This window comes from Eptesicus fuscus, chromosome 14 (genome assembly GCF_027574615.1).
Source record: "Eptesicus fuscus isolate TK198812 chromosome 14, DD_ASM_mEF_20220401, whole genome shotgun sequence".
Taxonomy (NCBI): domain Eukaryota; kingdom Metazoa; phylum Chordata; class Mammalia; order Chiroptera; family Vespertilionidae; genus Eptesicus; species Eptesicus fuscus.
The window spans coordinates 14,965,989-14,982,704 of record NC_072486.1 but is presented as its reverse complement, the minus strand read 5'-3'; the positions used below and the strand labels follow the sequence as shown (position 1 = coordinate 14,982,704).

The window sequence follows — 16,716 nt, the reverse complement described above, 5'->3', positions numbered from 1 at the left end:
CTTCAGTGGGGCTTTGGTGCTCACTGAGTCTGCCCCCTGAGTGTGTCCCTTATGGATCTGAGGAGTTGAATCTGGATGGTCCTACTCTGACCCCTGGGTACACTGGCTCTTGGATCTCCAAGGAGGTGCTAATTTAGCCTCTGCCTGAGGCCACCCAGCAGGAGCTACGGAGAGATCTGCAGATTCCTCTTCTTTGTTTGGGTTTTGGAGGTGCCCAGATGAGGCCCAGTTGTGAAGTAATGCAAACTGCTGTGGGGCCTTGGGCCTTCTTTTGGATGTTCTGGGTCTTTCTGACTCAGATGCAGTTTGTTAGGTAAGTTTAGTTTTCAAAGGACCAGGCCATTCATATGCAAAAGCCTCTGTGCACAGTTTGGATGGGGCGGAGTCTCAGGGCGGAGAAAACAGTAATGGCTTCCCACCCGCCCTGCCCTAAGAGGCCCCCGGGTCTCAGTGTCCCTTGGTAATCACTGCAAGCACCTCTGAGAGAAAGCCGCCCTCGAGTTCCAGCAGCCCGTATGAGTCTGGGTCCCCAGAGTCTCGCCTGGAACTGGAGTTCAGAGCAGTCGGGAGATTGTGTCTCCCTGCAGATTGAAAAAGCCAGCCACGTACTCAGTTGCCAGCCCTCGCTGCATGCGCGCGCCTCCATACCTCTGGACTTTACTTCCACAGCTCCTCTGAGTCTCAGTGTGCTTTTCTCTTCCCTTCTAGTTGTAGAATTTCCACTTAGCCAGCCTTCCTGTGGTTCTGGTTAATGTCCGTTTTGTCTTTTAGTTGTAGTTTTGAAGTGGTTGTGCGAGGCAGCAAGTTCAGGTGTTTACCTATGCCACCATCTTGGTTTCTCCTCAATTTTTTAATATTTTAATGATAGAAGCTAAATTAAGGATGTCATTCTGTTTGTTAAACAAAAGAAACAGCCAATTCACTGAGCAAATATCTATTGATATATTTTTTACCAGATGATATAAATAAAAGTTTATATAGCAAATTTGTAACTCAAGGAGTATTTTAAATACTGTTTTATTATGTTGCTATCCTTGTTATACTCAACATATTTCAATGAGCTTTATTTACATTTTTCCCATGACTACTGCTTCTAGAATTTTTATGTGTTCTTGCTTTTCTTGGACTTTCTAAATCATTCCTTGGGGTATCTCAAACTGAATTCTAAATGCATGATCTCAGCAATAAAGGAGAGCTTTATTACTATTAGTTACACAATTGTTGTCTGAAATCAAAGATGTCCTAAAGAATTCTTTCCAAGTATGAGTTTCATGGTTAATATTAACACATAATTTTTCACATTGCATGAGCACTTCTTGAGATCAGAGGTAATTATTTCAAATTTTATGTTAAAGTCATTAAGTTTATTTTCTTAAGAATGCACTATATTTGGTTTGGAGAGTATGGCCAATTATTAATTAATTGCTTTTATAATTTTAAAAACTTTTTTACAGCAAATTATCGGAACTGTACTCAGTCTCAAGACAAGCTGAATAAAGATATGATTGTGTAAGTCAAAATGAAATGTTAATATCATGGACATTGCATGCTGCTTTATTCAATACTTATGAGGAAAACTGAAAAGTTTGATCATCAACATGACATATAAGGGATTAAAGCAAACATATCCTCTGATTTTTTAGGTATATAAAATATTATTACATATTTTTTCTATTTGAAAGTTACTTAGGTTCATATGCTTTAAGCTTTATTTGACAAAATTGCCATCAATAGAAAAGTTGTTTTACACAAATTTTGCCTCCTAGAACTGAAGGTACATATCCTAGAGACTAAAGGACTTGTTTTTCCTTTTTTTAAAAATTATTTTTCTTAAAAATCTTATAGAAAAAAATGTCACTTCTATAGAGTTTAAAAAATAAAAAGAAGTATGCAAAAAAATAGTAAAAATAATTGTAAAATTTTATTGACTAATTTTAGAGACTATTTCAGATTATTGTAGTTCTTTTTAGACTAAAAATTGTAAAGACTGAAATAAGTAATTTATAAGGACATTTTTTGTTAGTAGTTTTATGTACTGAACAGCATGCTTTCCTCTCTCACATACAGGGTGTCCCAAAAAATGTATACATACACAGTTTAAATGATTATAAAGTCAGTGTTTATTAACATACAGTTCATTCTCAATATTTAAAAGAATCTACAGAAATGAATAATATTTTTGTCAATACCTGTTTCAAACTGATGATCATTCTGGTCCAGGCACTGCTGATAACTCAACACAATGGAATCATAAACATCAAGAATCATTTTGTTCTGTATTTGCAAGCCCTCAGTTCATCAACTGTTGCCATAAACTTTTTTTTTTAATATATTTTATTGATTTTTTTTTTTTTTTTTTTTACAGAGAGAGATAGAGAGTTAGAAACATCGATGAGAGAGAAACATCGATCAGCTGCCTCCTGCACACTCCCTACTGGAGATGTGCCCGCAACCAAGGTACATACCCTTGACTGGAATCGAACCTGGGACTCTACAGTCCACAGGCTGACGCTCTATCCACTGAGCCAAACCGGTTAGGTCTGTTGCCATAAACTTTATCTTTTATGTATCTCCATAAAAAAAGCCTAGTGGCACTTTAGGATAAATTTTCTTTGCTCAAAACTTAGTCTGGTTTCATCCATTATTTCCAATCAGTTAAACCTGAAAAGGAATGAAAATTAAGTGAATTATCAGCTGTTAAAGTGTGTTTACATTTTGGGGGGACACCATATTGAGTTTGTTAGTTAAAGAGACACTACTGTACAGGGTATAATCACTGGATTTCAGTAGTATCTCACTAAAACTATGAGTCCTTACTATAGACCAAGGGGATTTCTCATGTTTTCACCCAAGGGTGAAGCCTCTATGTTGCACAATCCCAGGGGATACCTATCACATCACAGTGACACCCTCTAGGTCATCATTCTTTTTTTTAATTTTTAAAAACATATGTTTTTATGATTTTAGAGAGAGAGGAAGGGAGAGAGATAGAGAGATGGAAACATCGATAAGAGAAAAACATCATCGATTGGCTGACTCCTCTACACTCCCTACTAGGGATTGAGCTTGAAACCCGGGTTGACCAGGAATTGAGCCAGTGACATCTTGGTTCATGGGTCAGTGCTCAACCACTGAGCAACACTGGCCTAGCATGGCTACATCCACTTTAGCTAGGCATGTTATCACTCTATCTCTGTCTCCATCTCTGGAATGCCAGTATAAATTTTTAAAATGAAAGTATTAAAAAATTCTGAAAGGAGATACAGGCAGTCCTCGCATTGCATCGGACTAGACATACATTGTTTAGTGGTTACATCACCATCTCCCATCCTACCTAATAATAGACAAATATGCAAATTGACCATACCTTCGCTATGCCCGCGATTGGCCAGGAGGTGCAGGGGGGCGGGACTCGGGGTGGCCGATTGAGCCGGCGGGCCGCTGAGCTCGCGTCGCCAGCGGCAGCTCGAGCTCAGCGTCTGCGCCATGGCTGTGCTGCAGCACAGAATGGGCCTCTGGGGCAGCGAGCTCAAGTCCCACCGTGGACCATCAAAAGCGGGGGAGGCTTCTGAAAGGCCTGGTGCACCAGCGATCAAAAGCAAAAGCGTGGGAGCTGGGTGCCTGTCCGCTCAGGCACCAGGCCTTTCAGAAGCCTTCGCCACGCAGGAGGCTTCTGAAAGGCCTGGTGCACCAGCGAACAGGCACCCAGCTCCCCCGTGATCGAAAGCGAAAGCGTGTAGGGGATCCTACACGTGCATGATTCAATCATGCACTGGGCCTCTAGTTTATTTATATAAAAAAAAAAGTTCCGTCATTTCGCTGTATGTACATATGTGCTTTGTTTTTTATTATTTATTTACCACAAGTAAAGGTCAGGAATTATTATCTTTCTTTTAAATGTTTTTTACTGTTTCACTTTATAACTGCTGTGTATGTGCTCCATGTGAGTGACGTAGGTGCTTATGTAGGTGGGTTCCGACTTGCGAAAATCGTGTTATGTCGCACCATAGGGACAGATCTCCGATGTAACCCGAGGACCTACTGTATGTTTAAATACTAATTTCTGCCCTGGCCAAGGTGGCTCAGTTGATTGGAGCATCATCTTGTGCACCAAAAGTTTGTGGGTTTGATCCCCAATCAGGGCACATAACTAGGTTGTCGGTTTGATCCTGGGTCGGGCACCTATGGAAGGCAAACAATCGATGTTTCTCTCTCTCTCTCTTTTTTCCTCTCTCCCTTCTCCCCTCCCTTTTCCTCTCTCTAAAATCAAGAAAACAGCCCTGACCGGTGTTGCTCAGTGGATAGAGCGTCGGCCTGCAGACTGAAGGGTCCCAGGTTCGATTCTGGTCAAGGGCATGTACCTTGGTTGTGGGCACATCCCCAGTAGGGGGCGTGCAGGAGGCAGCTGATCGATGTTTCTCTCTCATCGATGTTTCTAACTCTCTGTCCCTTTCCCTTCCTCTCTGTAAAGAATCAATAAAATATATTTTTTAAAAATAAAATAAAATCAAGAAAACATATCCTTGGATGAGGATTTTAAAAATACTAATTACTGCTAATAATATAAGAGAGACATACTCTAGATGCCTTATTAGGGAAACCTAAATTTTTACTTTAGTGCACTTCATTTTTACTTTAGTGCCTCCTGCTTGCTGCAGCTCCGTGGCCGCAGCCATCTTGGTTGGGTTAATTTGCATACTGGCTCCTGATTGGCTGGTGGGCATGGCTTGTGGGTGTAGCGAAGGTGCGGTCCATTTGCATATTACTCTTTTATTAGATAGGATATATAAAGGATTAAAAAATTCCAATTTAATAAATTTTGGGAAAGGAAATGTAAAATGACTTGGGATTATAAAACCAGAATTTGCAATTATCTGTGAATAGTCAAAGACAAATCATAAAACCGTTTTGATTACAAATCCAAAGCAATTCTAATGGTTACAGAACCACTTTTATTCCCCCAGTGAGATTACAGTTGTTAAATTGTAAGCATTCCCACTGTTACTCACACTCCTTCAGCTCCTTCTCCTAAGACAGTGTTTTCACACCCGAGTCATATCACACAGACCAGGCACATTTTTCCTTTCACAAAGCTTAGCAAGATAGTTCCTTTTGACTTAGACCAACAACTTCTATTTATAAATAACCCCTCTTCCCCCAGTGCCTAAATCCACCCAAGTCTTTATCCTCCATAGGTTGTCTCCCCTTGGTCCCAGTTCCAGTAGGACAGCTCCTCCTCTAAAAGCATCAGTGAGGCCACACCAGTCACACATTGGCTCCTGCCTACAACTGGGGTCCTAGTTGTCTAGCACCTTTATGCCCAAGAAAGTTATTGTGCTCTCCTCTCTCTCTTCCTCATTCTTGCCACTGTTCTCCTGGCTTTTCATGACATCTGTGACAAGATATATGATTATTCCTAGTCCTTTCTGTCTTGCACAACCCTTCATTGATAACCAAGTAACTGTAACTATCATTGCAATGCTGAAAATCTCTTGGTCTTTTTCCCTCTCAATCTGTACCTACCTCAATGAAACAGTCTCTTCTAGGAGCCAGGAGTCTTAAACCAGTGACTCCTCTCTCCACACACTCTGCCTCCTAACAGACCTACTTAATAAGAATCTGTAACTTCAAGATGTCTACTGCTCTGTGAGGTCTAGTCAGAACACCACAGCCTCTGTCAATTGCAGGCCTGAGGGAAGATGCCAGGCCCATCAATTCTTACCAATTATTTTGGGTTGAATTAAATTAATATAGTACCACACTCTGCTACACTTCTTCACACACATATAACATCCACTTTAGTAGTTTGAGCACAAAGCTCTTGAGAGCTATCTTCCCCCTTTTTTTAATATGCCTAGACACCATCCCATTAGCCCTAGGAAGCCTGTGCAGGCCTTCTGAGTATCTCTTAGAACTAAGTATCTAACTGGTTAAGAGTTACCCACAACTAGTTATATTTTATGACCTCTGTATAGTATGTGTTGCAGCATCACTCAATTTGCAATCAGTGAAATTTATGAGGGATCTATGTTCTTTTAAATCTGATTTTAAGTGCTAACCACTTACTAGTATTAAAAATGCTCCAATTTTAGTATGTCTATGTTAAATGCTCAATGTAGAAGTGCTACTGAGAGAAAACATGGGCTGAAGACCTGTCTCTATTCTCCTCCCCAGTCTTTCAGCACAAATGTGATAGGCTCTTTTTGGTTTGGGGGTGTAGTAAGGAGGTGTTGGGGTTTCTTTGGTGACAAGGGAAAAGTTGTTCTTGTATCTGACTAACATTTCTGATCATCTTTTTCAGGTTGACCCTATATTATGTTGGAATAGGAGTTACTGCTTTGGTTTTTGGCTACATGCAAATTTCCTTTTGGGTTATGACTGCAGCACGACAGACGAAGAGAATTCGAAAAGAGTTTTTTCATTCCATTTTGGCACAGGACATCAGCTGGTTTGACAGCTGTGACACCAGTGAACTGAACACTCAAATAACTGAGTAAGAGTATGCACATGTAGCCTATCAACTTTGTTTTCATATCTGACATATAAACAAATCTGCTGCATTTATTTGTTTCAGTGACATCAACAAAATCAATGATGGTATTGGAGACAAGATTGCTCTGTTGTTTCAAAACCTGTCTACATTTTCCATTGGCCTGGTGATTGGCTTGGTGAAGGGCTGGAAACTCACCCTAGTGACTCTGTCTACGTCTCCTCTTATAATTGCTTCAGCGGCCTTGTGTTCTAGGGTAGGTGAGATGGCTAATGTGTTGACTAGAAGTGGGAATGTGAATGAGGTGTTTTACTGAGTTTGTCAGAAAGGCATTTCTGTTCATTTTTTATGTCTCAAATAGAAAGGGACATTATACATCAAAATTACTTTTGATTTTGTTTACTGTTAATCACCATTCTATCCTCAAGTTATTTGGCTGTGGTGAGGCTGGTTTTAGTATCTTATTAACATTAAAAATATTCATCTTCATTTAGCAGCCTAATGCAACTTCAGATGATAGCATGAATAAAGTATTGTGCCTGGATATATCAGATGCTGAGAGTGCCTTAGTGTTCTAAATTCCCAGATAAATGTGTTGCAGTTTATTTCACTAGAACAGAATGAGAAAATCCTAAAACAGTAAATATTCAAATACTTTTTTATGTCAGCCATTTAAAGTTTAAAATGTTAATAAGGCTCTGAATTATATTTAAAATGTTTGCTAATGTCTATTTTTATGTACTATGTAAAGCTCTTTAAATTTTTTAATAAATTATGTATGTTTGTTTTAAATTATAGTTTTAGCACTGTTATACTGTGAGTATACCACAAGATATTAACCTATTTACAGCCAAATCTTGAAACCAATGTTCTTTGTGAAGTCTAAAAACAACCAATATATCCCTAATAGCTCTCTCCAAATCATGTTTTTGGCAAGTCCACCAATGTATATACTCATCTCCTAGATTTGAGGCATAGTGTACTCTTAAGGGATGGATAGAGTTTTTAATTTTGCAAAGCTAATTACTCATTATGAAAAGCAACCCCATAAAATTCACTGAGTGTATTTTCTAGCAATATACAAAGTCAACCTAGCAAGAATTTTTAGCAATGATAATATTTTGTGGTTAATAATTCCTTAACAATAGACCCAAATGTTTACATAGCAAATCTTTATTTAGTGTGACTTCGAGTGTTGACCTGGTAACCCTTGTCAAAATCTTATTTGAAATTAGAACCTCTTAGGAGAAAGATTACCCACAGTATGTTGCTAAGATCAAATCTTTAACTTAACTGCCCAGGGAAGTGACGTAGACAAGTTGTTTAAAAGGAATAGCAGTGGGGAATCTAAGTTCTGCTATTGTTGTATTAACTGATTATGAAGAGGAAGCAAGTAAAAGTAAAAGTTATCCAATTGACTAAAGAAGTTAGGTGGACAGTTTCTAGCTTCCTTCAATTTAATTTATTTAGCAAACATTTATTAAATAAATACGCACTATACTCAAGGCTTTTTGCTGCTTCCCTTCTAGTGATATATCATAGAAATTATAATCTTTTACAGTAATTCATAAAATAATGGGTATTACTCAGTTTATGCTACCTTCTGAGTTTAACAACTGTCCAAGCTTGTCTTATATAAAATCAGCTCCAATGATGTGAAGTGTACTTTGAAAGTGGATAGATCTGCTATGTGAGTAGGCAGTAGTTAGACTCAGACTCACAGCACAGAGGACAAATTTCATTCCCTTTCATTGTGCTAATTACTAAATTAAATCCTTTACTAATTAAAGGAGTAATAAGTGCATATAATAGAGAAAAGAGCCCATTCTGATTTTTAAATTTTGGGAAATCACATAAACCTTCCTAATATGACAAAGAGTGATATTCTCCTCTCTTTGTCTCTGGAATCTCACCTCTTAGTGTTTGGAGATACAGCATTTTCTTAGAAGGCTGCATTACGCAGTAATAGCTTCTGGGGTCATACCCCAGGCATATGCAGGATCATCTTTTCCTGCTACAACCCCGTGGCCAATATCCTCTATAAGCCTTGTTTTTTACATAATAACAAATCAAATCAAGTTAAATTAAGCTTACTAATTTCCAGAGTACACCCAAAATAACTGTATTCCTAATATCCTTCTCCAAATCAAGTCTTTATCAATTGTATTATATAAACACCCAAGTTTTTAAAAATACAGAGAGAAAAAACAATAAAACTCTACTAGTAGAAAGCAAAAATAGAGATTTAGATTCTAGGTTATGTTAGGTTAAGATCTTTCACTGCCGTGAGACTTTAAACGTCAATTAAGCCTGGACAGTGTGACTCAGTGGTTGAGTATTGACCAATGAACCAGGAGGTAGGTCCCTGTTCGATTCCCGGTCAGGGGACATGCTTGGGTTGTGGGCTCAATCCTCGGTAGGGGGACATGCAGGAGGCAGCCAATCAATGATTCTCTCTCATCATTGATGTTTTTATCTCTCTCTCCCTCTCCCTCTCCCTTCCTCTCTGAAATGAATTTTAACCCTTTGCACTCGCTTGCTTTTTTCTCGAGCTGCTACTGATGCTAACCGTGTCGAGTCACACTCGACATCCGAGTGCAAAAGGTTAAAAAATCAGTTGATATATCTGGCCATTCGTTTCCTCATTTGTAAACCAACCAACGAGGTTAGATTAAGTGATATTAAGTACCTTTGCAATAATCCTATATAATAAAAGGCTAATATGCAAATTGACCGAATGGCAGAACGACCAGTAGCCATGATGCACACTGACCACTGGGGGCAGGCGCTCAATGCAGGAGCTGCCCCTGGTGGTCAGTGTGCTCTCACAGGGGGAGCGCTGCTCATCCAGAAGCCGGGCTCACGGCTGGTGAGCATAGCGGTGGTGGCGGGAGCCTCTCTCACCTCTGCAGCAGCACTAAGGAACAGTGAGCCGAGCAGTGAGGAACAGCAAGCTGGCAGGCGGACATCCCCCGTGGGTCCTGGACTGCGAAAGAACTCAGGCCGGGCTGAGAGACTCCCTCCCCCGCAATGCACAAATTTCGTGCACCAGGCCTCTAGTAAAATTATGTTATTCTAGATTCTACCTGAATTAAATGCTCTGTGCATTGTTACTACCCTTGGGTCATTCTTTGGTTAACTGTGGTTATGGTTTATTACAGATAGTCATCTCATTGACCAATAAGGAATTAAATGCCTATTCCAAAGCTGGAGCTGTGGCAGAAGAAGTTTTGTCATCAATCCGAACAGTCGTAGCCTTTGGGGCCCAAGAGAAAGAAATTCAAAGGTCTGTTCCTTTAATTATAACAATATATGCTTGGTTTTATTTTTTCCCCCAAAGGCTATTATATTATGTTTTGTCTTTTAAAGATATGCATACAATCTAAAAGATGCAAAGGATGTTGGCATTAAAAAGACTATAGCTTCAAAACTCTCTCTTGGTGCTGTGTACTTCTTTATGAATGGAACCTATGGACTCACTTTCTGGTATGGAACCTCCTTGATTCTGAGTGGAGAACCTGGTTATACCATCGGAACTGTCCTTGCTGTAAGTTGTATGTGAGAACAAAAGTAACTGGCCTAGATACATTTTTTTATTACTTAAGAGTATAGTAAAAAATTCTCTTTGAATAATATTTAATATTCAAATGTGAATATTTTTAGTAAACATAGGAATACTTGTTTCCTTCAAATGATTTGTATATAGCTTTAAATTTTAGTTATGAATGGCAGGATATATTCATCCAGCCTATCTTCTAAAAGCATCACACTTTTAGAAGAATCATAATTTAATTTTCCACTGAGAGATAGAGTTTTCTTAATCTAGTAGTCAAAAAGGCCAGTGTCTAGTGAGACTTCTTCCTTTCAATCTTGCTGAGATAAAATGGCACTCTACATTCACCTTGCTAAATGTCTTCCCTCTGGAAATATTCTATAGATTGGACTCTTCTGTCCGTCTCTGTTCTTTCCACATATAGGCATGTTTAAAACAGACTAGCCCCGGCCAGTGGCTCAGTTGGTTAGAACATTGTCCCATATATGAAGAAGGTTGCAGGTTCGATTCCCAGTCAGAGCACATTCCTAGGTTGTGGATTTGATCCCTAGTCAGGGTGCATATGGGAGGCAACTGATAGATGTTTCTCTCTCACATTGATGTTTCTCTCTCTTCAAAATCAATGAACATATCCTGTGAGCATTTAAACAAACAAACAAATAAAATCAGACTATATAAATAATTCTAAATTGTCCATATCACAATTTAGAATTATTTAAACTCTTAGGGGTTATACATTAAATTTGAATTTACTCAGTTATCCTCTCTGCTGAACATTGGGTGTCATTTAACGCCGGTGGTCTTGATCCGGCATCTAGAAGGGTTCTGGAGAAGGGGCTGTGCATAAATTAAATAAAAGTCCAGAGACGAAACAAAATTTTGAAAGGCATATGGGGGGTGGGGGGCAGAGGAGCCTGGCTGAAGAAACCAAATTCTCCTTGTCTCAGGACCCCTTGCTTTTTATTAGCACAATTTGTCCTAAGGCAAGGTGGAGATATACACTTCAAAGGGTAGGGTTTCCCTACAGAAGCATTGTCAGATTGGGGAATTGCCTTTGGCTGTTCAGGTGTTTGGCCAACAGGAGGCAATAACATGTAGATTAAGATGCCCTAAGCTGTCTGGCAGCAAATAATCAATTTAATGCATCCTTTTCAGGTTTGGGGAAATGCCTTTAGCTATTCCCAGATGATTCAGCCCTTGCTGACATGCTGGAATTGGCTTCTGGCACCTCCCAAGTTTCAACAATCAACAGATCATTTCAGGATTAAGAACTATTTGCCTTGCTGAACCGAATTGATCTGGTCTATATATTTCAATTTATGTATGGTTCTCCTATTCTATATAGATTTCTATTTTCCTCAGCTAAAATCATCTTCTGAATTTGAGACTCCCATAGTAAAGACTTTAAGCTATTCATTTATTCCATATAAATGAAACTTCAGCGTGAAGAATTTATGTGTGACTTGGGCAAACGACTTGCTATACCTCAGTTTCCTCATCTATAAGTAGGGAAAATAGCACCTAGCTTGTGGGGTTCTTTCCTTATTTGAATTTTTGCAGAGATGTGTCTGTCTGAAAATGTTCAGTAAGATAAGAGTTCATAAGAGTGTGGACAGAAATAGCATAATGTCTCTAAGTTAGTAAAATCAAAGACATTCTTCTCTTTAAAGATCAAGGGGTTGACCCACAAGGAGGGAAGTGCAACTCACCTCCTCACTCAACCAGGTTCAGGTATGGCAGGCACTCCTCTGTAAGCCAGTTTTTCTGCTCAGACTTCCCAGGTGATAATGATAGGACTGTGGGACAATCAAAAGTTGTTCCACATTAGGAAAAGGCCGAATATACTTGGATTAACTTGTTTCCTTTATATTTGACAGCAGCTTCTATCCTCTCCTACATAATTTTTCTGATATCTGAGTCTTAGCCAACTATATACTTTATTCTGTTGTCTCTCTTATATAACTGAGGAAAGATAAATATTATTTTTTTTCTTTTAGGTTTTCTTTAGTGTAATTCATAGTAGTTATTGCATTGGAACAGCAGCCCCTAACTTTGAAACCTTCACTATAGCCCGAGGAGCTGCCTTTAATATTTTTCAGGTTATTGACAAGGTAAGACTTCTGATTGCTTTGAAATATAACTAGTATTGCTGCAATAAGGAAACAAAACAAAAAGATGGGCAAAATTCATGTTGGGCAATTGACTATGGAAAGATTGTTTTAATTCTTCTACAAGGAGATTGTTTTATTAAAATCTTCATGTCTAATCAATGCCCTTCAAGCAAAAAGGAAAACATTATAAAAGAAAATCATCTTTAAACTATAATGTAGAAAGTAGCTATTTGTCAACTTATTCCCTTGAAGATTTATAGCATTCTCTTTGTTTTTCCAAGGAACCTGCTATAGATAATTTCTCAACAACAGGTTATAAACCCACATGCATAGAAGGAACTGTGGAATTTAAAAATGTTTCTTTCAGTTATCCATCAAGACCATCTGTCAAGGTAGGTTAAAATTAATTATAGAATTGTATAGTTTTCTTATATTATCACCAACTGGCTAAGATCTCCTCTTATAAAATAATCTGGGATCAGTTTGGCTAAAATTAGCCACTTTGTTCAGAGACTTGAAAAGAGAGACAAGAGAAAGAGGAAAGCGATGGTGGTGGGGAGGAAGGAAAGAAAGATCAGTAATGGACAGATAACCCTGGATGAGCTAATTACATTTTGCAGCCTCTTTTCTATACTCAGCTGACTAAAGCATTTTCAATTCCCTGGGATTCCTTCACTCTGGATTTGGGAGCACACCAAAATATCTTGGATTGATGGTGCCACCTATTGGTGGTCCCTGGATGTTATCCACCCAGCATAACTCATTTTAATCTAGTTTCTAACCTGGGAGAATTATGCACGGGTTGTGCGTTTCACTTCTCCCTTTCCTAGGGCTTTTACTGCACCAGCATTTGTGCCTCAGTTACTTCCCCTCTCACTTTTACACACACACAAACACACTCCTGTATGCACACGTAGCAGTTTATCCTTCTTCTGTCATTCAGCCTTTGACAAGTTCTTGAGAAAATATGTCTCTTCTGTTGTCTTCCTCCTTTCATTTCATTGTGTATTTCCCCAAAAGAGTAGTTAAAGAATGCAAAGAGTAACTACTAACAAATACCTGTTCATAGAAAAAGGACATGATTTTAAGTGAAATTAATAAAATTGCTCGTTATCAAACTATACTAGTATTGCCTTTTAAAGTATGTATACAAATGTCCCCTGTATAATTTGCATCAAAAAAGATCTTCCTACTCCTGTCTCCTTATTTTTCTCTAAGTCTTTGATTGAAATTCTCTTTTCAAAGCTCTTTTTTTAAATTTATTGTTACTTAATTACCATTATTACAGTAGTACTGTCTTCCATTTTTCTTAACATAAATAGAGGATTAACTCCATTTTTGCAACTACGCTTGGGTTGTCTTCCTGGAAACAAGTACCAATTGTGCTATTATATTGCAAAGTAAAGTGCTCTCTGGGTTGTAAGCAACTGTTTTTGAAATGAACTTTTGAAACATAGCTCTGTTAGTTAAGCTGAAGAATTAAAAAAGAAAAAAGTTCACTCATTTTAAATAAAACACAAATTCTTCTAGGGAAAGAACAGAAACCTACTCTAGAGTAAAAGTGCAGGTGGGGCAGGAGGTCCTCCCACTGGGGGTCCTGATTTCTCACCTCCTTTAAGGAATTTTTCTCTGCTTGGCCCTTTGAAGGTTTTATGTTTGGCTATTTAAAGGGTCTGTTTCTTTACAAATGGGGAGATCAAAGTGAGGGAATCCAAAGAAAGATTCCCATACTTAGGGCTAAATACATACAAATGCAAGCAAAGATAGGTGAGAATTTCTCAACAGGATTGCTATTGTCATTTGGGAGGTTTCTCTCACTTTGCAGGTTCTTGGAACACTACCAGTAAATACTGGTTTCAACCCTCCAAGTTATTGAGAAAATTTTGAAGTGCTTCCCCTAAGCTGAAATGTCTCCATGGGATCCACCACTAGGAGAAGGAGGGTTTCTGTTGGTGGAATCTCATTCAGGGGAGTCCCTAAGAAGTTTCAACAGTTGTTTTACTTTGGAATATATTTTGCAATAATGTTAAATATATTATAAAAAAAGAAATTACTTAAATAGCTCACCAAGATATCTGGCAAGATTTCATTCCGCTGTTGCAAATTAAAAGTAAAATTTTCACTAACTTGGTAGTCATGAAATTCATATAAAGTATTTCAACTGAAAATACAGTTTGCTGTGGCTAGTTAATATTTAATAAGTACTCTTAATTTATATTTCTTCTTTATATAGAGAGATGATGAGAGATTCTTTAACTATTATTTTCCAAAATTATATAGGTTATTATTATATATGTATGTGAAACAAACAAGATCTAAATTTGTTTTTAAGGGCCACTGAAGAATTTGTTTTATGTTAAATTACATTAAATTTCTGAAAATAGGTAAACCATATTTTCATTTAACCTAGTTTTATGGAATTTCTTCCCATACATTCCAATAGATTCTGAAAGGCCTGAATCTCAAGATTAATTCTGGAGAGACAGTAGCCTTGGTTGGCCCCAACGGCAGTGGGAAGAGTACAGCAGTCCAACTCCTGCAGAGGTTATATGATCCCCAAGACGGCTTTGTAAGTGCACCTACAAACATTATGCAGAATCTGCACAGTGAGATTTGGACATACCACCTATTACAAAGATCTTACAGCTATGTTAACTTTTAATTTTTAACTGTGGAGCTCCAAGAGAAGCAATGTTGTTTTCTTTGCTACATATGCATTCATTCAATAAATATTTCTGAGCACTTACTATGTGCCAGTCACTGTTCTAGGTCCTGGGAATACATTGGTGAACAAAGCCCAAAAAAACTCTGCCCTCATCAAGTTTACATTCTAATAAGTAGAGACAGACAATAAATAAAATAAGTTATATAGTAGGTATTAAATGCTGTAGAGAAAAATAGCATAGTGATTTGTAGTACCCAGAACTTACCAAGAATTTCAGTTTCTCAAAACATCCCAGAAGAATGACATCTGTAGAGAATATGCTCTCTCATTTTTTTCTGTCACCCATAATGTTGCACTTAATTTTCTCACCCTTGTACATGGCATAAAGAATGAGACTATGATAGTCACAGGACCATAATTTTTAATGCTTCTATTCAAATTTTCAACTGTTCTTTTTAAAAGAAAATCTCTCCAATTGCCTGATTTCATTTAAATTTGACTTCTAAGTAAGTCTTCATTTAGAATCTTCAACACCCCACTCATGTATCCATGCTAATGTTGAATAAATTATTGGATAACCATTCTGTATATAAAGCAGTTGCAAAAAATACCAGAGTTGGTGAGAAAGAGAGACTCTATAAGTTATATTTATCAAACATTGGCTTCTGTCATTGGAATATGTTGGGGTAATAGGTAATGGTACTATCTCTGGAGAAGACAATTTACTATTATTTTGCAATGAATGGGGTGTTGAAGAGAAGTAAGGAAGGATATTTCCTAGAAAAAAATGAAAGATCACATCAGTCTTAAAATAACAAAACTGAAGTTTGTTACATGTATCTACACAATGGCGGGATATATCTTTATAATACCTAGTTTGTGGATCTTAGAATAAAGATATTTAGATGATATGGCAAGATTTGAAGCAGTTTTTTTTATATTCTGTTTGTTCCTATCTACCAGAAAAAGTCTCTTAACAATATAAACGCTATAAATATTTTATCAAAATACAGTCAGTCTTTGACTCCTGAAAAACTGTGCTTCTCAGCTTATGTTTTAGACTAGTAAAAAAGACTCAAAACAGTGAAGTAAAAGGCATCACCACATGATTCATTCCTTTGGATTGGCAGATCACAGTGGATGGGAATGACATCAGAACTTTAAATGTGCAGCATTATCGAGAACATATTGGAGTGGTCAGCCAAGAGCCTGTTTTGTTTGGGACTACCATTAATAACAATATTAAATATGGACGAGAAGGCGTGACTGATGAAGAGATTGAAAAAGCAGCAAAGGAAGCAAATGCTTATGATTTTATAATGGAATTTCCCCATGTAAGTATACTATGTAGCCTGTATCCTTAGCTTAGAGCTAAAGCACTATAATATTCCAAAATGAAATAAAAAACCAATAACTTCTACAGAGCAGGAAAATGTGATTAATTTTTTAGTTTTCCTAGATCAGTGGTCAGCAAACTCATTAGTCAACAGAGCCAAATATCAACAGTACAACGATTGAAATTTCTTTTGAGAGCCAAATTTTTTAAACTTAAACTTCTTCTAATGCCACTTCTTCAAAATAGACTCACCCAGGCCGTGGTATTTTGTGGAAGAGCCACACTCAAGGGGCCAAAGAGCCGCATGTGGCTTGCAAGCCGCAGTTTGCCCACCATGGTCCTAGATGAAACATCTATAAATGAGAGAGCATGGTAACAACCAAAAAAATGCATCATTGAAATTTTTAAAATCATATTTGGTTCTAATTGGTTCTCACTGTAAATGAAAATATAAAATAAAGATTATATGAGACAAAGCAGAGAAATGATGTCTCAAAAATGTTGATTTGCAAGGCCATCTTGTGGCTAAGAGTAGGAATGTCACACAAAATGTTCAGATTG

The 16,716-nt window shown here is 37.7% G+C and overlaps 1 protein-coding gene across 1 annotated transcript in view; it reads left to right on the top strand.

Annotated features, from left to right (window-relative positions):
* ABCB5 (ATP binding cassette subfamily B member 5) overlaps positions 1–16,716 on the top strand; it is an 83,976-nt gene that overhangs the window by 7,876 nt on the left and 59,384 nt on the right. Inside the window, exons 4-12 of the mRNA XM_008148273.3 lie at positions 1,455–1,509; positions 6,302–6,493; positions 6,575–6,746; positions 9,652–9,776; positions 9,860–10,037; positions 12,041–12,154; positions 12,436–12,546; positions 14,598–14,723; positions 15,950–16,153. Of these exons, the coding sequence (XP_008146495.2) occupies positions 1,455–1,509; positions 6,302–6,493; positions 6,575–6,746; positions 9,652–9,776; positions 9,860–10,037; positions 12,041–12,154; positions 12,436–12,546; positions 14,598–14,723; positions 15,950–16,153 (1,277 nt within the window). The remainder of the gene's footprint in view (positions 1–1,454; positions 1,510–6,301; positions 6,494–6,574; positions 6,747–9,651; positions 9,777–9,859; positions 10,038–12,040; positions 12,155–12,435; positions 12,547–14,597; positions 14,724–15,949; positions 16,154–16,716) is intronic.